General features: G+C 45.5%; 1 protein-coding gene across 1 annotated transcript in view; it reads right to left on the reverse strand.

The window, feature by feature from the left end:
• The window catches only part of PCCB (propionyl-CoA carboxylase subunit beta), a 67,049-nt gene that overhangs the window by 4,072 nt on the left and 41,101 nt on the right, over window positions 1-21,876 (reverse strand). Inside the window, 3 exon segments of the mRNA XM_026649888.1 lie at window positions 3,835-3,935; window positions 8,726-8,833; window positions 20,940-21,063. Of these exon segments, the coding sequence (XP_026505673.1) occupies window positions 3,835-3,935; window positions 8,726-8,833; window positions 20,940-21,063 (333 nt within the window).

The following is a 21,876-nucleotide window of genomic DNA, read 5'->3' on the forward strand; positions in this document are numbered from 1 at the left end:
AATGCTGAACATAAAAAAGAGAAATCAAAAGTTATCTTAAGAGTTCAGAAATTTACATGAAAATAATGTGTTGCCAAGCCACGAAACAGTGAATCTGCAGCAACTAATGAGAACATAAAAATGGCCACACTGGATCAGACCAATGGTCCATATTGCCTAGTATCCTGTCTTCCGACAGCGGCCAATGCCAGGTGCTTCAGAGAGAATGAACAGAACAGGCAATCATTGAGGGGATCCATCCCAGCATCCACTCCCAGCTTCCAGCAAACAAACTAGGGACACCCAGAGCATGGGGATGCATCTCTGACCATATTAGCTAATAGCCTTTGATGGACCTATCCTCCATGAACTTATCTCAGTCTTTTATGAACCCAGTTATACTTTTGGCCTTCACAACATCGCCTAGCAATGAGTTTCACAGGTTGATTGTGCACTGTGTGAGGAAGTACTTCCTTTTGTTTGTTTTAAACGTGCTGCCTATTAATTTCATTGGGTGACCCCTGCTTCTTGTGTTATGTGAAGAGGTAAACAACACTTCCGTATTCACTTTCTCCACACCATTCATAATTCTATAGACATTTATCATATCACCCCTTAGTCATTTCAGCTTGGAAAAGGAGAAGTCCCAGGATTTTTAATCTCTCCTCGTATGGAAGCTGTTCCTTCATCATTTTTGTTGCCCTTCTCTGTGCCTTTTCCATTTCTAATATATCTTTTATAAGATGGAGCAACCCAACCAGAACTGCATGCAATATTCAAGATGTGGGTGTACCATGGATTTATATAGTGGCATTATGATCTTTTCTGTCTCATTATCTATCCCTTTCCTAGTGGGTTCCTAACATTCTGTTAGCTTTTTTTACTGGCGCTGCACCAGTGGATGTTTCCAGAGTACTATCCATAATGACTAAGATCTTTTTCTTGAATGGTAGCAGCTAATTTAGACGCCATCATTTTGTATGTATAGTTGGGATTATGTTTTCCAATGTGCATTACTTTGCATTTATCAACATTGAATTTCATTTGCCATTTTGTTGCCCAGTCACCAAGTTTTATGAGATCCTTTGTAACTCTTCGCAATCTGCTTTGAACTTAGTTGTCTTGAGTAATTTTGTATCTGCAAATTTTGCCTCCTCACTGTTTACCCGTTTTTCCAGATCATTTATGAATATGTTGAACAGCACTGATCCCAGTACAGATCCTTGGGGGACATACTATTCACTTCTCTCCACTCTGAAAATTGACCATTTTTTGTGTGTCCTTTGTTTCATGTCTTTTATCTAGTTACTGATCCATAAGAGGACCTTCCCTCTTATCCTATGACTGCTTACTTTGCATAAAAACTTTGGTGAGGGACCTTGTCAAAGGTCTTCTGAAAATCCAAGTACACTATATCCACTGGATCACCCTTCTCCACACGTTTGTTGACTCTTTCAAAGAATTCTAACAGAGTGATGAGGCATGATTTCCCTTTACAAAGCCGTGTTGAATCTTCCCCAACACATGATGTTCATCTATGTGTGTGATTCTGTTCGTTACTATAGTTTCGAACAATTTGCATGATACTGAAGTTAGGCTTACTGTCCTGCAATTGCCAGGATCGCCTCTGGAGCCTTTTTAAAAAATTGGTGTCACATTAGCTATCCCTACTGTCATCTCGTACAGAGGCTGATTTAAATGATAGGTTACAAACTACACTTAGTAGTTCTGCAATTTCACATTTGAGTTCCTTCAGAACTCTTGAAGGAATACTATGTGGTCCTGGTGACTTATTACTGTTTAATTTACCAATTTGTTCCAAAACCTCCTCTACTGACACCTCAATCTGGGAAAGCTCCTCAGATTTGTCACCTAAAAAGAATGGCTCAAGTATGGGAATCTCCCTCACATCCTATGCAGTGAAGCCTGATGCAAAGAATTTATTTAGCTTCTCTGCAATGGCCTTATCTTCCTTGAGTGCTCCTTTAGCACCTCGATTGTCCAGTGGCCCACTGCTTATTTGGCAGGCTTCCTGGTTCTGATGTACTTAAAAATGTTTTTGCAATCCTTCTTTGCAATCCTTTTTGGCAATCTTTCTGGCTTAGTTAGTAACTGTCCTCATGGAAAACACTTTTTCTCCCCATGTTTTCAAAGTTACTTTTTTTCTCCTGCAGACTCACTCTCACAGGCCTGTTGAGATCTAAACCGCTCAGCTCTACTCTTATGATTCAGAATTGTGACAGGATCAAAGAGAAGCCAGTTGGATGCAGAATCTGCATGGTGCTGCAAAGATGTGATTTGAGAACTCAATCATCTTCTTAAATTTTTCTTCATCTGTCCTCTTGGAGGAACCTACCTTTACATGACAGCAGAACAGTACTTCCACCGACTTCTTAATATTCCCTGATGGGCAATTATTCAGATTTTTCATTGGGTGCTGGACCCAAAGATGTCTCAGTGTTGCAATGCAGTTTCCACAGGGTGAGCAGCTAAAGCCATCTCTGCAAATGTTGCACAGGCAAAAGAGGCTTACAGTGACACCCCTGACACAAACAGTGCCGGCATGTGAGAAGGAAGGTGTTTTTACTCCACAAGGCCCACAATCTGAAGACTGGGCATTTCACTTTGTCGGCCATTACAAACAATCAGGAACTAGCCAACAAAACTTTATTATTATTATTTTTTTACTACTAATGGTGAATTACAATAAACACACACTAAGTTTCAGTTAAAGTAGAACTGCACAAGAGAAAGGGAAAGAGGAATGGTTAGGGTCCCAAGACCACTTGTGATGGCATACACAGAGGGAACAGTCATGATTTATAACACTGGGCTCCATAGGCACACCCTCTCATGGTTACACAGCTCTGAACATTCTGGGACCATTGAGTCAGGGCATGCATCTTCCAAAACGAGGATCTGAAGGGGCTCAAGGAGCAGGTTCTTAGTGATATGGACAGAGAAGAAATAGGGAGAGATTAGACAGGAAGAAGCAGTAGCAGGGTTTGATGAATGTATTATGCTACAAGGAGGAGTCAAAATGACACCAGGGTGGCAAGCTGAAGAGAAAGGGAGGATTCTGGAGTTTTTGACAACAATAGAGAAAGTAGGGAGAAGGGTAGAAAGATAAGAAGTTCAGTTTTTGCCATGTTGAGTTGGAAGAGTGTTTTATAAGCAGTTCAAAAGGTGAGGCTGAACGGAGAAGGAAAAGCGAGATGATGCTAGCTGAACCCCTGAGAGCAGCTAAGGTATGTAGAGTTTGCATTTACAAGGCACCTATCAGTACGGTGTCTAACAGAAGAAAGAACAGATAGGAACAGAAGGGCGAAGGGAAGGGTACTAAGGACAGAGCTCTGAGGGACAATGAAAAAGCATAAGATAGAGGAGCAGCCATGTAAGGAAATGTTAACAGAGCAGCAGAGGAGGAAGGAGGAGAACACAGACTCACCACAGCTCCAGGAGGAGAGGCAATAGAAGGACTCAGTTGTCTAAAGTGACAAAAAGTTCAGAGAATGCCAAGTCTGGATCTGGCCAGTTAGGTCATTTGTGACCTCAGTGAGAGAAATTCAGTGACGTGGAGGGGACAGACACTTGTCTGCAAGAGATCCAGGTGAGGAAATGAAGGTGAGAGCAGACAGAATATTGAAGGAGCTTACCAGCAAAGGGCAGGGAGGAGTTGTAGCAACATTCTGACAGGTGAGTAGAGACATAAGCTGCTTGAAAGTTAAAAGAAAGAAGCCTTATGAGAGAGGAAGCAAGAGACAACAGGAGTCCAGAAGGAAGTCGCCTCTGAATAACATTACTTCTAGCAGACCAGGAGGCCTTGGAGAACACCAAGAAATAATGATACTTTACCTTTCTGGTGATGATAGTAATTTTGGGCACAGTTGCTTCTGCAAAGGCAAACAGTAGTTTTGCACCATGACGTATGATTCCTCCATACTCCTGAGCTGTGCCTAAAAATTATGAGAACCAAAAAACCTTTTCAGGGAAGTTACCAAAAACGCATCACTTCACGTGGACAGCTCTCTCCAGGTGCTGCCAGCAGGTCAGCTAGCACTTATCAAAGCCGCACCCCCCCAGTAGTGTTTATTGTACAGTAGTGTTCTCCACATCTCCATGCTGGACAATAGGGTAAGGAAAGCTCATATGGAGAACTGCAATGAATGTATACCACAGGTGAACAGCAGCTATATGGTATCACAATACCATACAAATATTGTTAATAGGTTCCCACTTGGTGGCAAATTTTGGTTCAGCTGAAAATAGTACAAGACCCCAACCTATTTATCAGAGAAAAATTCCTCCTTATCTGCTAATTTCACTTCTCTGGAAACATAATACTCTGACGTGGAGAAGGGTGTGTTTTTTCACTTCAGACTCAAGGACTGTTCAAAGCCATCATTCAGGGTCAGCAGCAGGAAAAGACATTCCTTCCTAGAACTCGCCAGAGCCGTGAATCCTACACAAGAGAATAATTACAAACACAGACAGCAAAGACAATCTCAGGCCATACTTGAAAACAAATACTGGGCTCCCATCGGCATACTGCAATTAATTTGGGTAAGAAAACATCAGTGAGACACAGCAGCCCTGGTGAGTTACAGTGAAAAGGAACGATAGATAAAAATCTGTGTCCTAACTACACTTCTCCCAACATAAAGCAGTCATAAGGGGAGGATTTGCTGACATGTCCTTTCTTAGAAGTGAAATTAGCAGGCAGGCAAAGAGTTTTCCTCCATCACTCTGAGGTCCTGGGTTCCCCTGAAGGTTGAGGAATCATTCCCCTGGTTCTAATGATGGAAATATAGCTGCAAGAGACACCATCCTGAACTTCTGAGGCTTGGCAAAGTTGTTTAGGAATCTTAGATCTAAAGTCAATCTCCACCCTCCATTCTTTTTCGGGACCAGAAAATAGTTGGAATAAAATCTTTCCCCTCTGTGCTTAATAGGAAATAGTTCCACAACTCCCATTCACAGAAGTGAGTCGACTTCTTACTTTAACAGGTGTTCGTGAGAGGGGTCCCTGAGGAGAAACAGGATGGGGGGGGGGTATACTGGAGGAAGGTAAAATTTCCCAGATCTTATAATCTCCAGCACCCATTTATCCAATGTGATTCTCTTCCATGTAGGAAGACAGCGGGAGAGATGATTTCTGAAGGGTGGAAGGTGGGAAAAATGGTGTATATATAGCTCAGTTTAATGGGACAGTTCCGGGCCCTCAACCAGCCCATCGAAACTGATGCTTGGATGATGATGATGATGGTTCTGTAGTGGGTGCAGAGGGAGCAGGTGGTCTCTTTCTCTGAATCTCAACTTTTTCCTGGGTGGTTCAAACAGTCTCTGGGATCTGGAGAATGAAGTGGGGTAGGATCTTTGAGCCATTTGGGATCTACTAAACCTTCATTTGTTTATAGGTGTGTAAGTCCCAAGAGATCTCAGCGTGACTCTGGAATCCTTAAAGGTATGCAACGAATCACCAGAGGACCCTGTGAACAGTTCGAGGCCATCAAAGGGAAGGTCCTCAGCCATGCTTTGGACATCCCTTGGGAATCCAGACAGCTGGAACTAGGACATCCTCCACATGACCACTGCCATAGAAATGGATTGAGCAGCAGTGTTGGCTGCGTCCAATGAGGCCTGTAGCGATGTTCTGGTTAACAGCTGACCCTTGTTAATAATAGCTTGAAACTGGTCACACTGATCAGCTGGCAGACGCTCAATAAAGATGGTGATTTTGGCATAATTTGAATGATTATATTTAGCTACGAGAGCTTGACAGTTCACAATTCTAAACTGAAAAGTCATGGATGAGTAGTCTGTTGACTAGATCAAAGCATTTTTGGTTGTTAACAAATCGCATAGCCTTTGCATGATATCATCTGCCATGTTCGTTCACTGCCTCCACAACCAGTGAGTTCAGAGTTGGATGGGCGAACAGAAATTCAGAGTCTTTAGCTGGGATGTAATATTTCTTACTGACTCATTTACACATCAGCGGAATTGTCACAGAGGCCCGCCAGATGGATTTCGCAAGATCCACCAGGGCCTCATTTATAGGCAGGGCAGCTCGGGTAGAGGGAGCTCATTGGAGGATGTCCAGGAGCTTATGTTGTGACTTTTAAGGGAATCTGGAGGGAATCTGCAATGTCCTTCATTAACTCTTGGAAATGTCTGAACTCATCAGCCACAGACAATAGGGGAGGCATAACCACCTCATACGGGGAAGATTAAGAAATATTTGTTTGGGAAGAGTGATGGGGCAGCTGCCCCTCACTGTTAGAAAAGGGGTTAAAAGCAGCCCATTAGAAAGGGGCTGAGAGGAGTAGCCAGTCATGGCCCGGCAGGCTCATATAAGAAGGGCTGCAGGGCAGAGCAGAGTTCAGTAGCTGACTGAAGCTCCAGAGGAGAAGACCAGGCTCCTAGCAGGAGGAAGGAGCGCCAGCACCTGGGACAGAGCAGTGCTGCAAGCAGGGACCAGGGGAGCTTGAGAGAGCTCCTGGCTGGCTGCTAGGGCCTGCAGGCTGAGGCCCTGAGGTAAGGGCAGAAGAGGGTGCTGGAGTCACATGGTAAGCGGCCCTGGAACAATGGACTGCAGTTGCCACTGAGGGAATAGCTGGACAGAGATTGCAGGTCCCCACCAGAGGGCAGTGTCACTAAAGATGCCACAGTCCTGGGAGTGGTGCGAGTCCTGGTACAAAAGTGATGGGAGCGATGCACCCCAGACGAGTGCACCCTGGGAAGCAGAGCTAATTCCCATGACAGCCAGCAGGAGGCACCAGAATGGTGATTCGCACCCCGTCACAGGGAGTAATCTCTTTATCTGCCCTAGTCTCCTGTTCCTCAAAAGGGTTTTTGTGCCTGAGGTAATGGAGGAGGAGGAGCTGAAGCAGGGAAGCGTCTCCTCCATATTCCCCACAAGAGACCAGGGGCCTGGGAAAATTGCTGAGGATATGAAGCCCAAGGATCACAATATGGCCAATGGAGAGGTCTGAAAGGCATCAGGAGTGGCATCCATTGGTTGCTCGAACAAGGTCGGAGGAACCTGGGGTCTGTCTTTGGTGGAACTCCCCCTTCTTGTCAAAAGCGTCAGGATGGAAATCACTTGTCTGAAGTGTTGGGGAGCACTGGATCGAAATATTCAAATTGGAGGAAAATTCCTCCTCTTTAAGATGGGGAGCCCCAGCATTCTGAAAGTGTTGGAGAGTCAAGCGGCACCAGGGGAAAGGTCCCACCTCCATGACCATGCTTGTCTCGGTACCGATAAGTTCTTATTACCAACTAACAAGGGAGACTCAGGCGCCTCCAAAAGAAATAGATCCCCTGAATTCCTGCAGTACTGGGTGGGTTTGAAGAGCAGGGCTCCGTTCTGTTATTGGTACTGAGGGTATATGCTGCCCTGGCAAGTCCACTCTGGTCAAAGTAGTCAGTACCGATGAGGATGCCTCGGGGGCCACAGAGACTGTATGAGAGGCATATCTTCCTGGTACTGAGGCCAACTTGGATGTAGAGGTAATGAAAAAATTTGTGGGTACTGTCCTCTGAGAGGTGGAATATTTTGATGATGCAGTGTCCTGCTTGTGCAGCACTGAACGTTTCATTACTGAGTTATGTTTGCTGCCCTTTTTCTCTGCTGAGCCCGGAGCCCTGGGTAGAGAATCAATACTAAGAGCGTCTGGAGCCTCAGCTGTCTCCAGGGTAGAATATGAGGTTTCCACAGCGATCTTGTTCTGTGGGGACCAAGGTCTTTTTGAGGTGGCATCTTTCTGTGGGAATGACTCAGTTTTCTGTGGGTATTCTCTGTGGATTTACTTCGGGTAGACCAAGGTAAATGTGCCGAAGTTGACAGGGCACTGTGTTCGCCCAACACTGATGTCGGTGGGTGGGAGGGAGGTGGTCTCCTGGCCTGGATCTGAGGCTGGTTGGAGGGAATGCTCCATCATTAAGAGTCTGTTTTAGCTCCTGATTTTTTCTTGCCCTGTCCTTAAAACCAGTGCAGATGGAGCACCTTTGTGGGATATGAGACTCTCCCACGCAGCAGATACAACAGGAATGTCCATCGTTGACCAGGATGGCCTCCCGGCAAGAGATGCACCGCTTGAAGCCCAGAGAGTCTGGCATACCCCAGGGTAACAGTATGTAGGAGGGGAAGGTCCCCCTCCCCAGAGGGGAAAGAGATTGAAAGTCTCTCCTTTATCAGGGCACTGAGTAGCAGAACTGCTGGAAGCACATATTCCACCTGTTCTGACACAGGTGGTCAACCGGGAATTCATGCCCCACTGGCCCTTTCTCCCCACATCACCAGTCAGGAGAACTAATAGGTGATGCAATGGGTTTGCTCTCAACTGCACCTTTGCAGGAACAATCCCTCTCACACCTCCTGAGGCAGCAGTGCAGCTCTGCATGACCTTAACACAAGGCAGAGTAGGAACACTATAGCTGAGCCCTTTTTGAGGTACTTGGAATCTCAAAATAACAAGGAAATGCAGAGCAAGTGAAATGCAAATAACTTCTGATCTAGCTGCGATGAGGGCAGGATTTCTGGGCTGCTGGCAAGGAAACAGCCCATCTTTGGCTGGGTCCTGCATGATGACTTTGCAACTGCTCTGGCACCTGAAGGGGATGAACACACCCAACCTGACAAACACAACCTTAGATTAAGAAACAAAGAGAAATGGTATTAAATATCCTAGCCCAACTGCCCTCCCACCCCAATCACAGGGAGTTACAAACACAGAGGGCCTACCTGGCAGAAATCCAGGAACATCCACAAAAGTGATCAGAGGAATGTTGAAAGCATCACAGAATCGAACAAAACGGGCTCCCTTCACAGAAGAATTTATGTCTAAACACCCTAGTGTTCAAAAACAGAGAGGACGACATATTTTATGGGGCTTTTAAACTGTTCTAATAAATTCTAACCTTCTGATAGTGCATTCAGGGTACTATCAGGATCTCACTGTATAGTTTTTCTGTATTATCTTGTATTTCATCCAAATTATTCCTGTTTCTGTATTTCTAGTTGTGGAGGACTATTGTTTGTCTGGTTCGTGACGTCCCCCCCCCCCACTTCACTTCAAGGTCACGGATAAAAAAATTTAAAACACCTAAGTCTAACTGAAAGTCAGAGAGACCTACGTGCTTTTAATATTATGGGATATTCTCCCATAATAATATAGCATGCTCTAGGGTTATATTACTTTAACACTAAGAATGTGACATGTATTCTATCTGTATTCATTTCATATTATTTCTTTGTATTGCAACCACACAGAGAGGCCTCAATCAGATAGTGTCTGCGTTGTGGTAAGTGCTGTACAATTCTATGAGAGACAGTTCCTGCCCCAAAGAGCTTACAAACAAACAGTGCCATTTTAAAGTATTTTTGTATCCTTTTTTCTTTTCATTGCCATAAACCTTAGATAACTTCATCATTAAACATTATACATATGTCTCCACATCCAGTGTAAAACCACAACTTTACACTGACACACATAGCAACACCAGCATTTTCAGTTCATACAGTCAGAATTTAAGGCCACATGAGACCATCAGATCATCTAGTCTGACCTTTTGTATGTCACAGGCCACCACCACTACCCAGGACCCACACACTAACCCAACGACTGAAATAAGACCAAATTAAAATGAGATCCACAGGCAGAGAATAGGAGTGAGTGAGATGCACTAGCGCTTGAGGCCCCTGCAATTGCACGGAAATGATTAAGTGAGATATCTGCAGTGCTGTAGCTGTGTCAGTCCCAGGATATTAGCGACACCAGGTGGGTGAGGTAATATTTTATTGTTGCTGAGCTAGACAAGTTTTTGACCTACACAGAGCTCATCTTCAGTCTGGGAATGGCACTCAGTGTCACAGCTAAATACAAGATCAAACTGATAGTTTAGCATAAGTAGTTAGATATAGTCTAAGGGACCATTCCAGGTGAAGTGGTCCATTAATTATATCCAGATAATTCCTGCAAGTGCCCCATGCCCACATGCTACAGAGGAAGGTGAAACTCCCCCAAGGTCACTGCCAATCTGACCTGGAGGAAAATTACTTCCCAACCCCACATATGACGATCAGTTAAATCCTAGGCATGTGAGCAAGAACCAGTCAAGCCAAGCACCTGAAAGAGAGAATGCTAGGTACTACCTGCGAGCCCTGGCCCACCCTATGCAGAGTCCCATCTTCAATCATGGTCATCCCTGATGCTTCACAGAAAGGAGATAAAAAAATCTCCCAGAATACACTGGGCGAGGTGGGAGAAGATCCCTTCCTGACCTCTGCATGTGTCCAGCTGAAACCCTGAAGCTTGAGCTTTAGGAAAAAAGTTACCTTTTCCGTAACTGGAGTTTTTCGAGATGTGTTGCTCGTGTCTATTCCACAGTAGGTGTGCGTGCTTGCCACGTGCACCGGTGCTGGAAGTTTTCCCCCTAGCAGTACCCATGGGGGGAGGGAGGGAGAGTGCCCCCCGCGACCCCTGGAGTGGCGCCTGCCTGGCGCGGTATAAGGGGAGCTGAGCGCTCCCACCCACCCTCAGTTCCTTCTTACCAGACAACTCCAACAGAGGGAAAGGAGGGTGGGATGTGGAATAGACATGAGCAACACATCTCGAAGAACACCAGCTACGGAAAAGGTAACCGTTTTTTCTTCTTCAAGTGATTGCTCATGTGTATTCCACAGTAGGTGATTCCAAGCTATATCTGTTGGAGGTGGGTAGGAGTTCACAAGTTCCCAGGACGGAGGGCAGCCCTGCTGAACTCCGTATCATCCCTGGTTTGGGAGACGATCGCATGGTGCGAGGTGAATGTGTGAACCGACGACCACGTGGTGGCCCTACAAATGTCCTGGCTGGGGACGTGGCCATGAAGGCAGCCGACGAGGCCTGTGCCCGGGTCGTATACCCTCGCAATGGGTGGCGGGAGAATGCCTGCCAGCTCGTAACAGGAACGGATGCACAAAGTGATCCGATTGGAAAGCCACTGGGTGGAAATCGGCTGGCCTCTCGCGCGCTCAGCCGAGGCAACAAACAGTTGCGAGGACTTTCTGAATGTCTTAGTCTGCTCGAGGTAGAAAGCCAGAGCCCGCCGCATGTCGAGCATGTGGAGGTGGCATTCCTCACTGGAAGCATGAGGCTTGGGGCAGAGGACCAGTAGAAAAATGTCCTGACCCATGTAGTAGGCGGAGACCACTTGGAGGAACGCAGGGTGTGGGCGGAGCTGGACTTTGTCCTTATGAAAGACCGTGTAAGGCGGTTCGGAGGTCAGGGCCCTGAGCTCTGAGCCTCGCCTGGCCGATGTGATAGCAACCAGGAAGGCCACCTTCCACAAGAGGTGAGACCAGGAGCACATGGCCAGTGGTTCAAACGGGGGCCCTGTGAGACGAGCCAACACCAGGTTCAGATCCCACTGTGGAACCGGGGGTCTAGAATACGGGAAAAGACGGTTTAGATCCTTAAGGAACTGGCCAGTCATAGCATGGGAAAACACCGGGTGTCCTTGCACCTGCGGATGGAAGGCCGATATGGTCGCCAAGTGCACCTTGACGGACGAGGGCACCAGGCCCTGGGCCCTCAGGTGGAAGAGGTAATCAAGGATAAGCTGGATCGGGGTGGTCACTGGGGAGACACCCTGGTCCGCTGCCCGCCTAGAAAATCGGGACCATGTCGCCAAATAAGCGCGGTGAGTGGAGGGCCATCTACTTTTGAGGAGGACATGCTGAACTTGCTCTGAGCACGTTCTTTCTTCTCCACCTAACCATTGAGCAGTCACATCATAAGGTGAAGAGCCGCTAGGTTGGGATGGAGGAGGCGGCCCTGGTCCTGTGAGAGCAGGTCTGGGCGGAGCGGCAACGGCCACGGCGGAGCTACCACCAGGCCTGTGAGGGTCCCGTACCAATACTGCCTGGGCCTTGTCTGACTTTATCTTCTCCAGGACTCTGCTGATTAGAGGGAACGGGGGGAAGGCGTAGAGAAGCCGGCCTGACCAGGACAGGAGAAAGGCATCAGAGATAGCGCCCCTCCCCAGGCCCCCCCAGAGCAGAACTGGGGGCATCGCTGGTTCTGCCGAGTCGCGAATAGGTCCACCTGGAGAGTTCCCCACCTTTGGAAGAGCTGTTGGACCACTTCCAGGTGGAGGGACCACTCGTGTTGCGAGGAAAAGTCCCTGCTCAAGCAACCCGCCCTCTCGTTGCAGGCGCCCGGTAAAAGGAAGGCATTCAGGTGGATGTCGTGGGCTATACAGAAGTCCCACAGCCTGAGGGCTTCGAGGCAGAGGGCAGAGGAGCAGGCCCCGCCTTGAGAAGGGAAGCTTTATTGGGGTTGGATCCCTGATGAGGACTGGCGGGTTGCCACCGAGTGTCCCGTCAAAATCGCCTTTTCCCTGCCTGCTTGCCCTTGGAGGGTCCAGGCTGGGGGGCAGGCCAAGATTGCCTGTGATGGCATCTCTTATATAGTCCCGTTGCTTCTTATGGGCAGCCTCGTTCTTTGGGAGGGCGGCCGGGGTTGGAGTCTGCTGCAGCTTGAACTTAGGTTTTGCTGGAGCCGGGACATAGAGATCCAGGGTCTGGAGGGTTGTGTGGGAGTCCTTCATGCCATGCAGCCTTGTATCTGTTTCCTCTGCGAACAGAGCTTTCCCATCAAATGGGAGATCCTGCATGGGAGATCCTGCATGGAAGATTGCGCCTTGCTGGAGAGCCCGGAGAGGAGCCATGACGCTCGTCTCACTGACACCGTGGAGGCCATTGAATGTGTGGCCGTGTCCGCAGCATCTGAGGCAGCCTGCAGGGAAGCCTGAGCTGCCGTTGCCCCTTCCTCCACCAGCGCCATGGACTCCTTCTTATCGCGCTCCTGGAGGGAGACGTGTGCAGTGTATATTGGAAAAGGGGTAAAAGAAATGCAAACAAAACATGGTCCTATTAGGGCTCCAAAAGAAGCCACAATAGGTTGTGTTCTCTTTTTCAAATCTGTGTGCGTTTTGGAGCAGGAAGTAAAAAGTAATCAGAACTCTGGTGGAAGTGGAATGTGTTCCTTTTAAGACAGTCTCCAAGCTGCTAATAGCTTTGGATCCAAAAGCAAGCCAAAAAAGCCTCTGTGTGAATGCAAATTACCTAGCTGATGGGGGAAGGAGGAAACTGCCCATAAGTAGCAGCACAAAAACCCTGCAAATAATGAATACATCTGGTCAGCAAACAAGCTACTAAAAGACTCAGATTATGGCCCTCCAGAAAAGGGAGGAGAAAAAACAAGTCAAGCCTGAAAATGAGGGGGACAGGTTAACCCTAAGACACTCTACAAGCATGCTGGCACCAGCAAAAGAATAACCCAAATACCACGGATCTATGTTTTGTGTAGTTTGTCTGGAGTGTTTGTCTTGTTGATAGCATCATTTAGTTTCAATGAACAGAAAAACATCATAACGTGGGTGGGGATGGCTTCAAAAGGCTGACCTGGGGGGAAGATGTGTATGGGAATGCAAAATGCTCAACTAGGAGGCCAACACCTGTGTAATAGCTACCATGGTACCTGGAAATAGAACGGCAACTAAGGTGGGCCCCACAAGCCCTGTGGGAATAATGAGAAGGGGAGGAGCTCACTGGGAATCAATGGAGGGGTGTGTGAAATGGTGTTTATCCAGAGAAGATGTTTGGATGTGCCCCTCTCCTATGACTATGGAGGAGCAGTATCAATGGCCTATGGCAAGGGGTGGACAATTGGGTGTACTGTGTATGAGGTGTTTTGCTGGAGGCACAATTACACCAGCCCATAACCAAACTACACACACCTACATGCTGCTATCTGGACTTTAGTGCACAAATAAATCTGTAAATCTTATTGCTGTGAATAATCAAACCAGGGCATACTGCCTGATTCCATACCAAGTGGTTAAGTTGGTTTGGACAATAACCCATTTCTCTGTGGACATTCAATGGACTTATGATATGAACAAAAGCACGTAAAACCTGCAGGGGCAGCTTGTTGCAACTGCCAGCAACTGGACACATTAAAATCTTAACCCAGTAGAAGGAGGAGAGGCAGTGTTTTGGTGGTGGCTCGAATGTTGGACCATACTACAGTGGTCTGGACTCAGTGTTGCTGTGTATTGTGTATTGTTAACTGTACTTGTGTTACGTTGCATATGGAGATAACCTGTAAGTAATGTAGTAAGCCCTCCCCACCCCGCAGTGTACTAAACAACCCGGACCCAACCTTCTCGGGCCCACTATAATGGGAAGTCTGGAACACTAATTGGAATAGGTGTGGTATGCCCGTACGAGAGAAGGTGCAGGGCACTATACTACACAAGGGGCAGTGGAACAAATGAAATATCAACACCTTCCACCTTGATGCCTGGCCCTATCAGGAAATGTGGAACAGGGACACAGGCAAGGCTCTGTGGTGTCAGAGTTGGGAAGGGGGACACTGAGGAAGGAAACTGGAATCATGCTTGCTGGAAGTTCACCCCAATAAACATCAAATTGTTTGCACCTTTGGACTTCGGGTATTGTTGCTCTCTGTTCATGCAAGAAGGACCAGGGAAGTGAGAGGGTGAAGGAATAAGCTCCCTAACAGGGACGAGCTGCAGCAAAGCTGGAGCAAAGCAGTTCTGATACACCTTCACTGGCAGCAAGAAGGAACTGAGGGTGGGAGGAGCACGCAGCTCCCCTTATACCACGCCAGGGAGGCGTCACTCCAGGGGTCACGGGGGGCACTCCCCCCCTACGGGTACTGCTAGGGGAAAAACTTCCAGCACCAGTGCATGTGGCGAGCACGCACACCTACTGTGGAATACACATGAGCAATCACTTGAAGAACAACATAAGATATAAACCAGAAATGAGCCCTACAACTGTTGAGCTTTAACCTCCACTCACACATAACTCCTTCATACAACTGTACTCATAAATTTGTCCAGCTCTCTCTTAAAACTAATTAAGTTGTTTGCCTGCACAACTCCTATTGAGAGGCTGTTCCAGAACCTCACTCCTCTGATGGCTAGAAACCTTCTTCTAATTTCCAGCCTGAATTTGTTCTGGCCAGTTTATATCCATTTGTTCTTGTGCCAACACTGTCCTTTAGCTTAAACAGCTCTTCACCCTCCCTGGTATTTACCCCTCTAATGTATTTATAGAGAGCAATCATATCCCCTCTCAGTCTTCTTTTTGCTAGACTAAACAAGTCAAGATCTTCCAGTCTCCTCTAATAAGACAGACTCTCCATTATCCTGATCATCCTAATACGTCTTCTCTGCACCTGTTCCACTTTAAATTAATCTTTCTTGAACATGAGTGACCAGAACGTCACACCGTATTCCAGATGAAGTCTTACCAGTGCCTTGTACAAAGGCATTAATAAGTCTCTCTTTCTACTGGAAATGCCTCATCTGATACATCCTAAGAGGCACATTTGCCTTTTTACAGCCTCATATTGGTGCTCCTAGTTACCTTATGATGGACTCTCACACCCAGGTCTCGCTCTTCCTCTGATGCTTCCAGCTGATGTAGCACAAATTCTTATTATTGGACCCTAAGTGCATGACCTTGCTCTTTATACTTTTAAATTTCATCCCATTTCTATCACTCCAGTCTTCAAGGTCATCCAGATCTTCCTGTATAATATTCTGATTCTCCTCTGCATTGAAGATGCCTCCCAACTTTGTTTCATACTTTTTTGAGCCAAAGTCTTTAATAAAAATATTGAATAAGATTGGTCCCAAGTCCGATCCTTGAGGAACTCCACTAATAACTCCCCTCCAGCCTGATAGTTCACCTCTCAGCATAACCTTCTCCCTTTTAGCCAATTCCTTCTCCATCTTCCCTAATTTAAGTAATAATTTTCCATGTGGGTACCATGTCAAATGTTTTACTGAAGTTTAGGTATATTACATCTGCTGCACTTCCCTTATCTAAAAAAATCAGTCAGTTTCTCAAAGAAGGAAATCAGGTTAGTCTGGCATGATCAAACTTTGGTGAACCCATGTTGCATTACCTCCCCTTTACAATTTACCTCTATGAGGTTTATTCCTTCCTTCACAATTTGCTCTAAAACCTTGCATACTACTGAGGTCAGACTAACAGGTCTGCAATTACCCAGATCACTTTTCTTCTCTTTCTTAAATAGAGGTATGATGTTAGCTATTCTCCAGTCATATGGTTCTATCCCCAAATAATACATTTATTAAAAATCCTTGCTACTGGACTAACAATCTCATGTGCCAGGTCTTTCAGTATTCTAGGATGGAAGTTATTTAGTCCCCACCCCGATCTGAGTGCATTAAGCTCTAAATTTTTCTTCCAGCTCAGAGGTAGTCATTTCCATTTCTAGATGTTCATTTCCATCAGCCATATTGCATCCATGCACGTGTTCCACATTATCATCGTTATTGAAAACGGAGGCAAAGTATTCATTTTAATTTTATCCCCTTCCCGTTCACACTGCATAGCAGCCCAACCTCATCCTTCTTTATTCTCTGTTTATTTATAGAACTAAAAAAAAATTATTTATTTTAATTTCCTTGGCAACAGTTAATGCAGCTTGACTTTAGCAATTCTCACTTTATTCCTTTATTTTCTAACCTCCGTGATGTAGCTTTCTTTGCTAATCAACCCCCCTTTGCATTCCCTACAGGCTCTCTGTCTACTCCTAATAACCTTTTTGAGGTGGTTATTCATTCACCTGGAGCCTTTCCCTTCTTTTCCCCCTTTCTTGGGATGAAAATTTCAGATAGTTTTTGTATAACTGATTTGAAGAAATTCCAAGTCTCATCCACAGTTAAGTCCTTGAGCTCTTCAGTCCAGCTGATTTCTTTAACTAATTTCCTTAATCTCTGAAAGTCTGCCCTTTTGAAATTAAAAACCATAGTTGATGACCTTGTTTTAGTTAGCCTTTAATTTAAATTGAATCAACCTGTTATCACTTGATCCAAAGTTCTTTCCTAAGACCAGCTCTATTATGTCCTTGCTACTTACTAAAACACTCGAAGTTTCCATGCCAAAAAACAAATAAAATGTATATATTTTATCATATTTAATCTATACAAAAGCAATACAGAACAGAGATAGCCTTGAGCTTTTAGACATCTTTGCTACAATTAAAACTATTGAATCAAAAGCAAAACAGCAGTAAAACCTGCTATATTTTCTCAGGTACCAGTATGATAGTTAGCAATTTAACTCAGCAAATGTTTGTATTTGATCAAGTTGTTCTTCAGAAAAAGAACCACCATGGGTAGTCATACAATCATCTAATTGTCTCAAAAATGTAAGTTACCACATAGAGACAACTTCATTTAACACAGGGAACAAAACTCCCTTCAAAGTAATGTAAGAATTCCCATACCAGCTCAGACAAGGGATCGATCTTTAAGAAAGGAAAAAAAAAGTGATCCGGGCAACTACAGGCCTGTCAGTTTGACATCTGTAGTATGCAAGATCATGGAAAAAATTTTGAAGGAAAAAGTAGTCAAGGACATTGAGGTCAATGGTAATTGGGACAAAATACAACATGGTTTTACAAAAGGTAGATTGGGCCAAACCAACCTGATCTCCTTCTTTGAGAGGGTAACAGATTTTTTAAACAAAAGGAAATGCAGTGGATCGAATTTACCTCGATTTCAGTAAGGCATTTGATACGGTTCCACATGGGGAATTATTAGCTAAATTGGAAAAGATGGGGATCAATATGAAAATTGAAAGGTGGATGAGGAACTGGTTAAAGGGGAGACTACAACAGATCATACTGAAAGGTGAATTGTCAGGCTGGAGGGAGGTTACTAGTGGAGTTCCTCAGGGATCGGTTTTGGGACCAATCTTATTTAATCTTTTTATTACTGACCTTGGCACAAAAAGTGGGAATGCGCTAATAAAGTTTGAGGATGACACAAAGCTGGGAGGTATTGCCAATACAGAGAAGGACCGGGATTATCATACAGGAAGATCTGGATGACCTTGTAAACTGGAGTAATAGTAATAGGATGAAATTTAATAGTGAAAATGCAAGGTCATGCATTTAGGGATTAATAACAAGAACTATTGTTATAAGCTGGGGAGGCATCAGTTGGAAGTAACAGAGGTGGAGAAGGACCTCGGAGTATTGGTTGATCACAGGATGACTATGAGCCGCCAATGTGATATGGCCGTGAAAAAAGCTAATGCGGTCTTGGGATGCATCAAGCGAGGTATTTCCAGTAGAGATAAGGAGGTGTTAGTACCGTTATACAAGGCACTGGTGAGACCTCATCTGGAATACTGTGTGCAGTTATGGTCTCCCATGTTTAAGAAGGATGAATTCAAACTGGAACAGGTTCAGAGAAGGGCTACTAGGATGACCCGAGGAATGGAAAACCTGTCTTATGAAAGGAGACTCAAAGAGCTTTGCTTGTTTAGCCTAACCAAAAGAAGGCTGAGGGGAGATATGATTGCTCTCTATAAATATATCAGAGGAATAAATACCAGGGAGGGAGAGGAATTATTTAAGCTTAGTACCAATGTGGACACAAGAACAAATGGATATAAACTGGCTATCAGGAAGTTTAGACTTGAAATTAGACGAAGGTTTCTAACCATCAGAGGAGTGAAATTCTGGAACAGCCTTCCAAGGGGAGTAGTGGGGGCAAAAGACATACCTGGCTTCAAGACTAAGCTTGATAAATTTATGGAGGGGATGGTATAATAGGATAGCCTAATTTTGGCAATTAATTCGTCTTTGACTACTAGCAGTAAATATGCCCAATGGCTTGTGATGGGATGGGATCTGAGTTACTACAGAGAATTCTTTCCTGGGTGTCTGGCTAGTGAGTCTTGCCCACATGCTCAGGGTTTAGCTAATCGCCATATTTGGGGTCGGGAAGGAATTTTCCTCCAGGGCAGATTGGCAGAAGCCCTGGGGGGTTTTCGCCTTCCTCTGCAGCGTGGGGCACAGGTCACTTGCTGGAAGATTCTCTGCACCTTGAAGTCTTTAAACCATGATTTGAGGACTTCAATGGCTCAGACACAGGTTTGATACAGGAGTGGGTGGGTGAGATTCTGTGGCCTGCGTTGTGCAGGAGTCAGACTAGATGATCATAATGGTCCCTTCTGACCTTAAAGTCTATGATTCTATAATCCAGTAACAGTAACCTATGGCTAGTACTAGAGAGATGTCAGAGAAATATGAAAGGGAAATAAGGGCTAATCCCCATCAGTTAGTTACAGATTATTGTATGCCCTGAAACACAGGGTTTATAGCCTTTCCACATTTTTTCATCTTTTAAAAAGAATCCTTACTATGTTAACTCCAGATGTGCTTATTATCAAACAAAATGTTTAAAGTCTGTTAAGCTCTTGACCTCAATTAATTATACATAGATATAATGGCAATAAGCTCCACAGGCTAGTTGTGTGTTATGTGAAAAAACACTACATTTATCAGATTTCAATTTGCTGGCTATTGATTTCACTGAATGCCTCCTTGTTTGTTTACTGTGAGAAAAGATGACTAGAACTGCCTGAACTGCCCTCTCCATACTGTTTATTTGATATAACTTTATCATGTCCCTCAGATTCGCCATCTTGCCAAACGAAATGGTTCTAATCTTTTCATTCATTCTTCAGATGGCAGTTTTTCTAGGTTCCTAGTCATTCTCGCTGGCTGCCTGTGAATCCTCTCTCTTTCAGCTGTGTCTAGGGTTGCCAACTATCTAATCACGCACACCCAAAGACCCGTGCCCTGTCCCTTCCCGAGGCCACGCCACTGTCCTGCTCCTTCAGCAAGGCCCCGCCCCTCACTCACTGCATCCCCCTGCCTCCTTTGCTTGCTCTTCCCCACCCTCACTCACTTTCACTAGGCTGGGGCAGGGGGTTGAATCCAGGAGCGAGTGTGGGCTCTGGGCTGGGGTGGAGGAGGGAGTGTGGGTTCTGGGAGGGAGTTTGGGTGTGGGAGGGGGAGAGGGGTGGAGTTTGGATGCGGGCTCTGGTCTAGGGCAGGGGTGCAGGAGGGGTGAGGTGTGCAGCGCTTACCTTAGGCGGCTCCTGAAAGCGACCGGCACATCCCTCTGGCAGCAGCTTCTAAGATGGGGGGCCAGGGGGTCTCTGCGCACCGTTGCCCATAGGCACCGCCCCTGCAGCTCCCACTGGCCACAGTTCCTGGCCAATGGGAGCTCCAGAGTCGGTGCTTGGGGTGGGGGCAGCACATGGAGACCCCCTCCCCCCTCCCCCAGGGCCGCAGGGACATGCCGACTGCTTCCGGGAGCGGCCTGGAGCCAAGACAGGTAGGGATCCTGCCTTAGCTCCACTGTGCTGCCAGACTTTTAGCGCCCAAAATCTCCTGGTTTGGCTGAAGTAGCCTCCAGGAGACTCCCGGCGAAAGCGGGAGGGTTGGCAAACCTAGCTGTGTCTGTTTGGCTAGGAAGCCCAAACAGCATATTCCATGTGATGAGGTACCACGGATTTATAGTATGGATTTAGAATTCTTTCAGTAGTATCCTCTCTCATTTATTATGCATCCTTAGCTGCACACTGAGCAGAGGTTTTCACTGAGCTGACCAGTAAGATGCATGTTGTCTTTTCTGAGTGGTAGCAGTTGAGAATAGTTTTTATTTCAGACAATATAAATAATCTTACACTGGTCAACATGGAATTTTATCTGCGATCATGCTATGCTGCCCATCTAACTAGTTTTGCTTAATCCCACTGAAGTTTTTCATTTTCTTGACACAAAATTATTTAGGCTCATAATCTGCAAATTTTGTCACTGTTTACCCCGCTTTTCCAGATCATTAATATGTGACATAAAATGCAATTCCACCACAGAACCTATTCCACTATTAAACTTCTAGGGGAAAGCGAATCATAGACCCAACTTTTAGACACTCAAAGTAAACCTAGTTACTATGGTGACATATGTCTTCACAATGTGTGTAATAAACAAAACACAATTAGCAGGCAGCTTACAAAACACCAGCACCAGGCAGCTAGCTCCTACCTGATGCCACTTTGGGTTGATTACCCAGTATTCCAACAGTTCTTCCATTCATCCTTGCAAATCCAACAAAGATGTTCCGAGCATAGGAGGGCATGATTTCAAAGAATTCCCTCTCGTCAACGATCTGCAAGAATGAGATTTAGACAGAATCCTCAGGGCTAGATGCTGGGAGTTACAACAATATCAATGTTACAGGGAAAGAAAAAACACTGCTTGGGAATTAGAAGGTTTTAAAAATGAATCTCTCTCTCCTTTACAAATGCATACGTCAATATGTTTTTGATGCTGCATTTACTTTTGAATATATTCTATGAGAGTGCTCCTTCAGCATGACACAAAAGCAAATCTTTTAAAGGATTCCTTTGTAATAAGGGCACTTTTCTAGTTTTCAAAGACCCTCAGTTAGTGTAATTCCATTCCATTCATTTCAGTTGAGCCATGACAATTAACACCAGCTGAGGATCTGCCCCACAACTTTACACTGGTACAGACAAACTCCTGGTTTGCATGTCAAACAGAGATCACTGACCCCCCACTTGGCAAGGCAACTCCCGTCTTTTCATGTACTGTGTATAATACCTGTCTACTGTATTTTCCACTCCACGCATCTGATGAAGTGGGTTTTAGCCCATGAAAGCTTATGCCCATATAAATTTGTTAGTCTCTAAGGTGCCACAAAGACTCCTTGTTTTTATACTATGTCAATGGCACCTATCTAACTGAGACAGTAAGAGAAACAAGGCAGGGCTGTCTCCCTGAAAAGCAATTCTCAGCCATGCTCTGCTTTTACCACCTATAGGGACAGGCAAGGAAGATTCTTCAAACCTCCCTCATAGCCAAATTACTTTCTGTGCCCCACCGCCTCACAGGTCAGGGCTAAATTCCTCATACCAGTCCTTATTCGTAGGGATGGGCTTCTCAGTGTGTGTTCTGTAAA

This window comes from Terrapene carolina, unplaced genomic scaffold (assembly GCF_002925995.2).
Source record: "Terrapene carolina triunguis isolate 2854851 unplaced genomic scaffold, T_m_triunguis-2.0 Scaffold88, whole genome shotgun sequence".
Lineage (NCBI taxonomy): Eukaryota > Metazoa > Chordata > Testudines > Emydidae > Terrapene > Terrapene triunguis.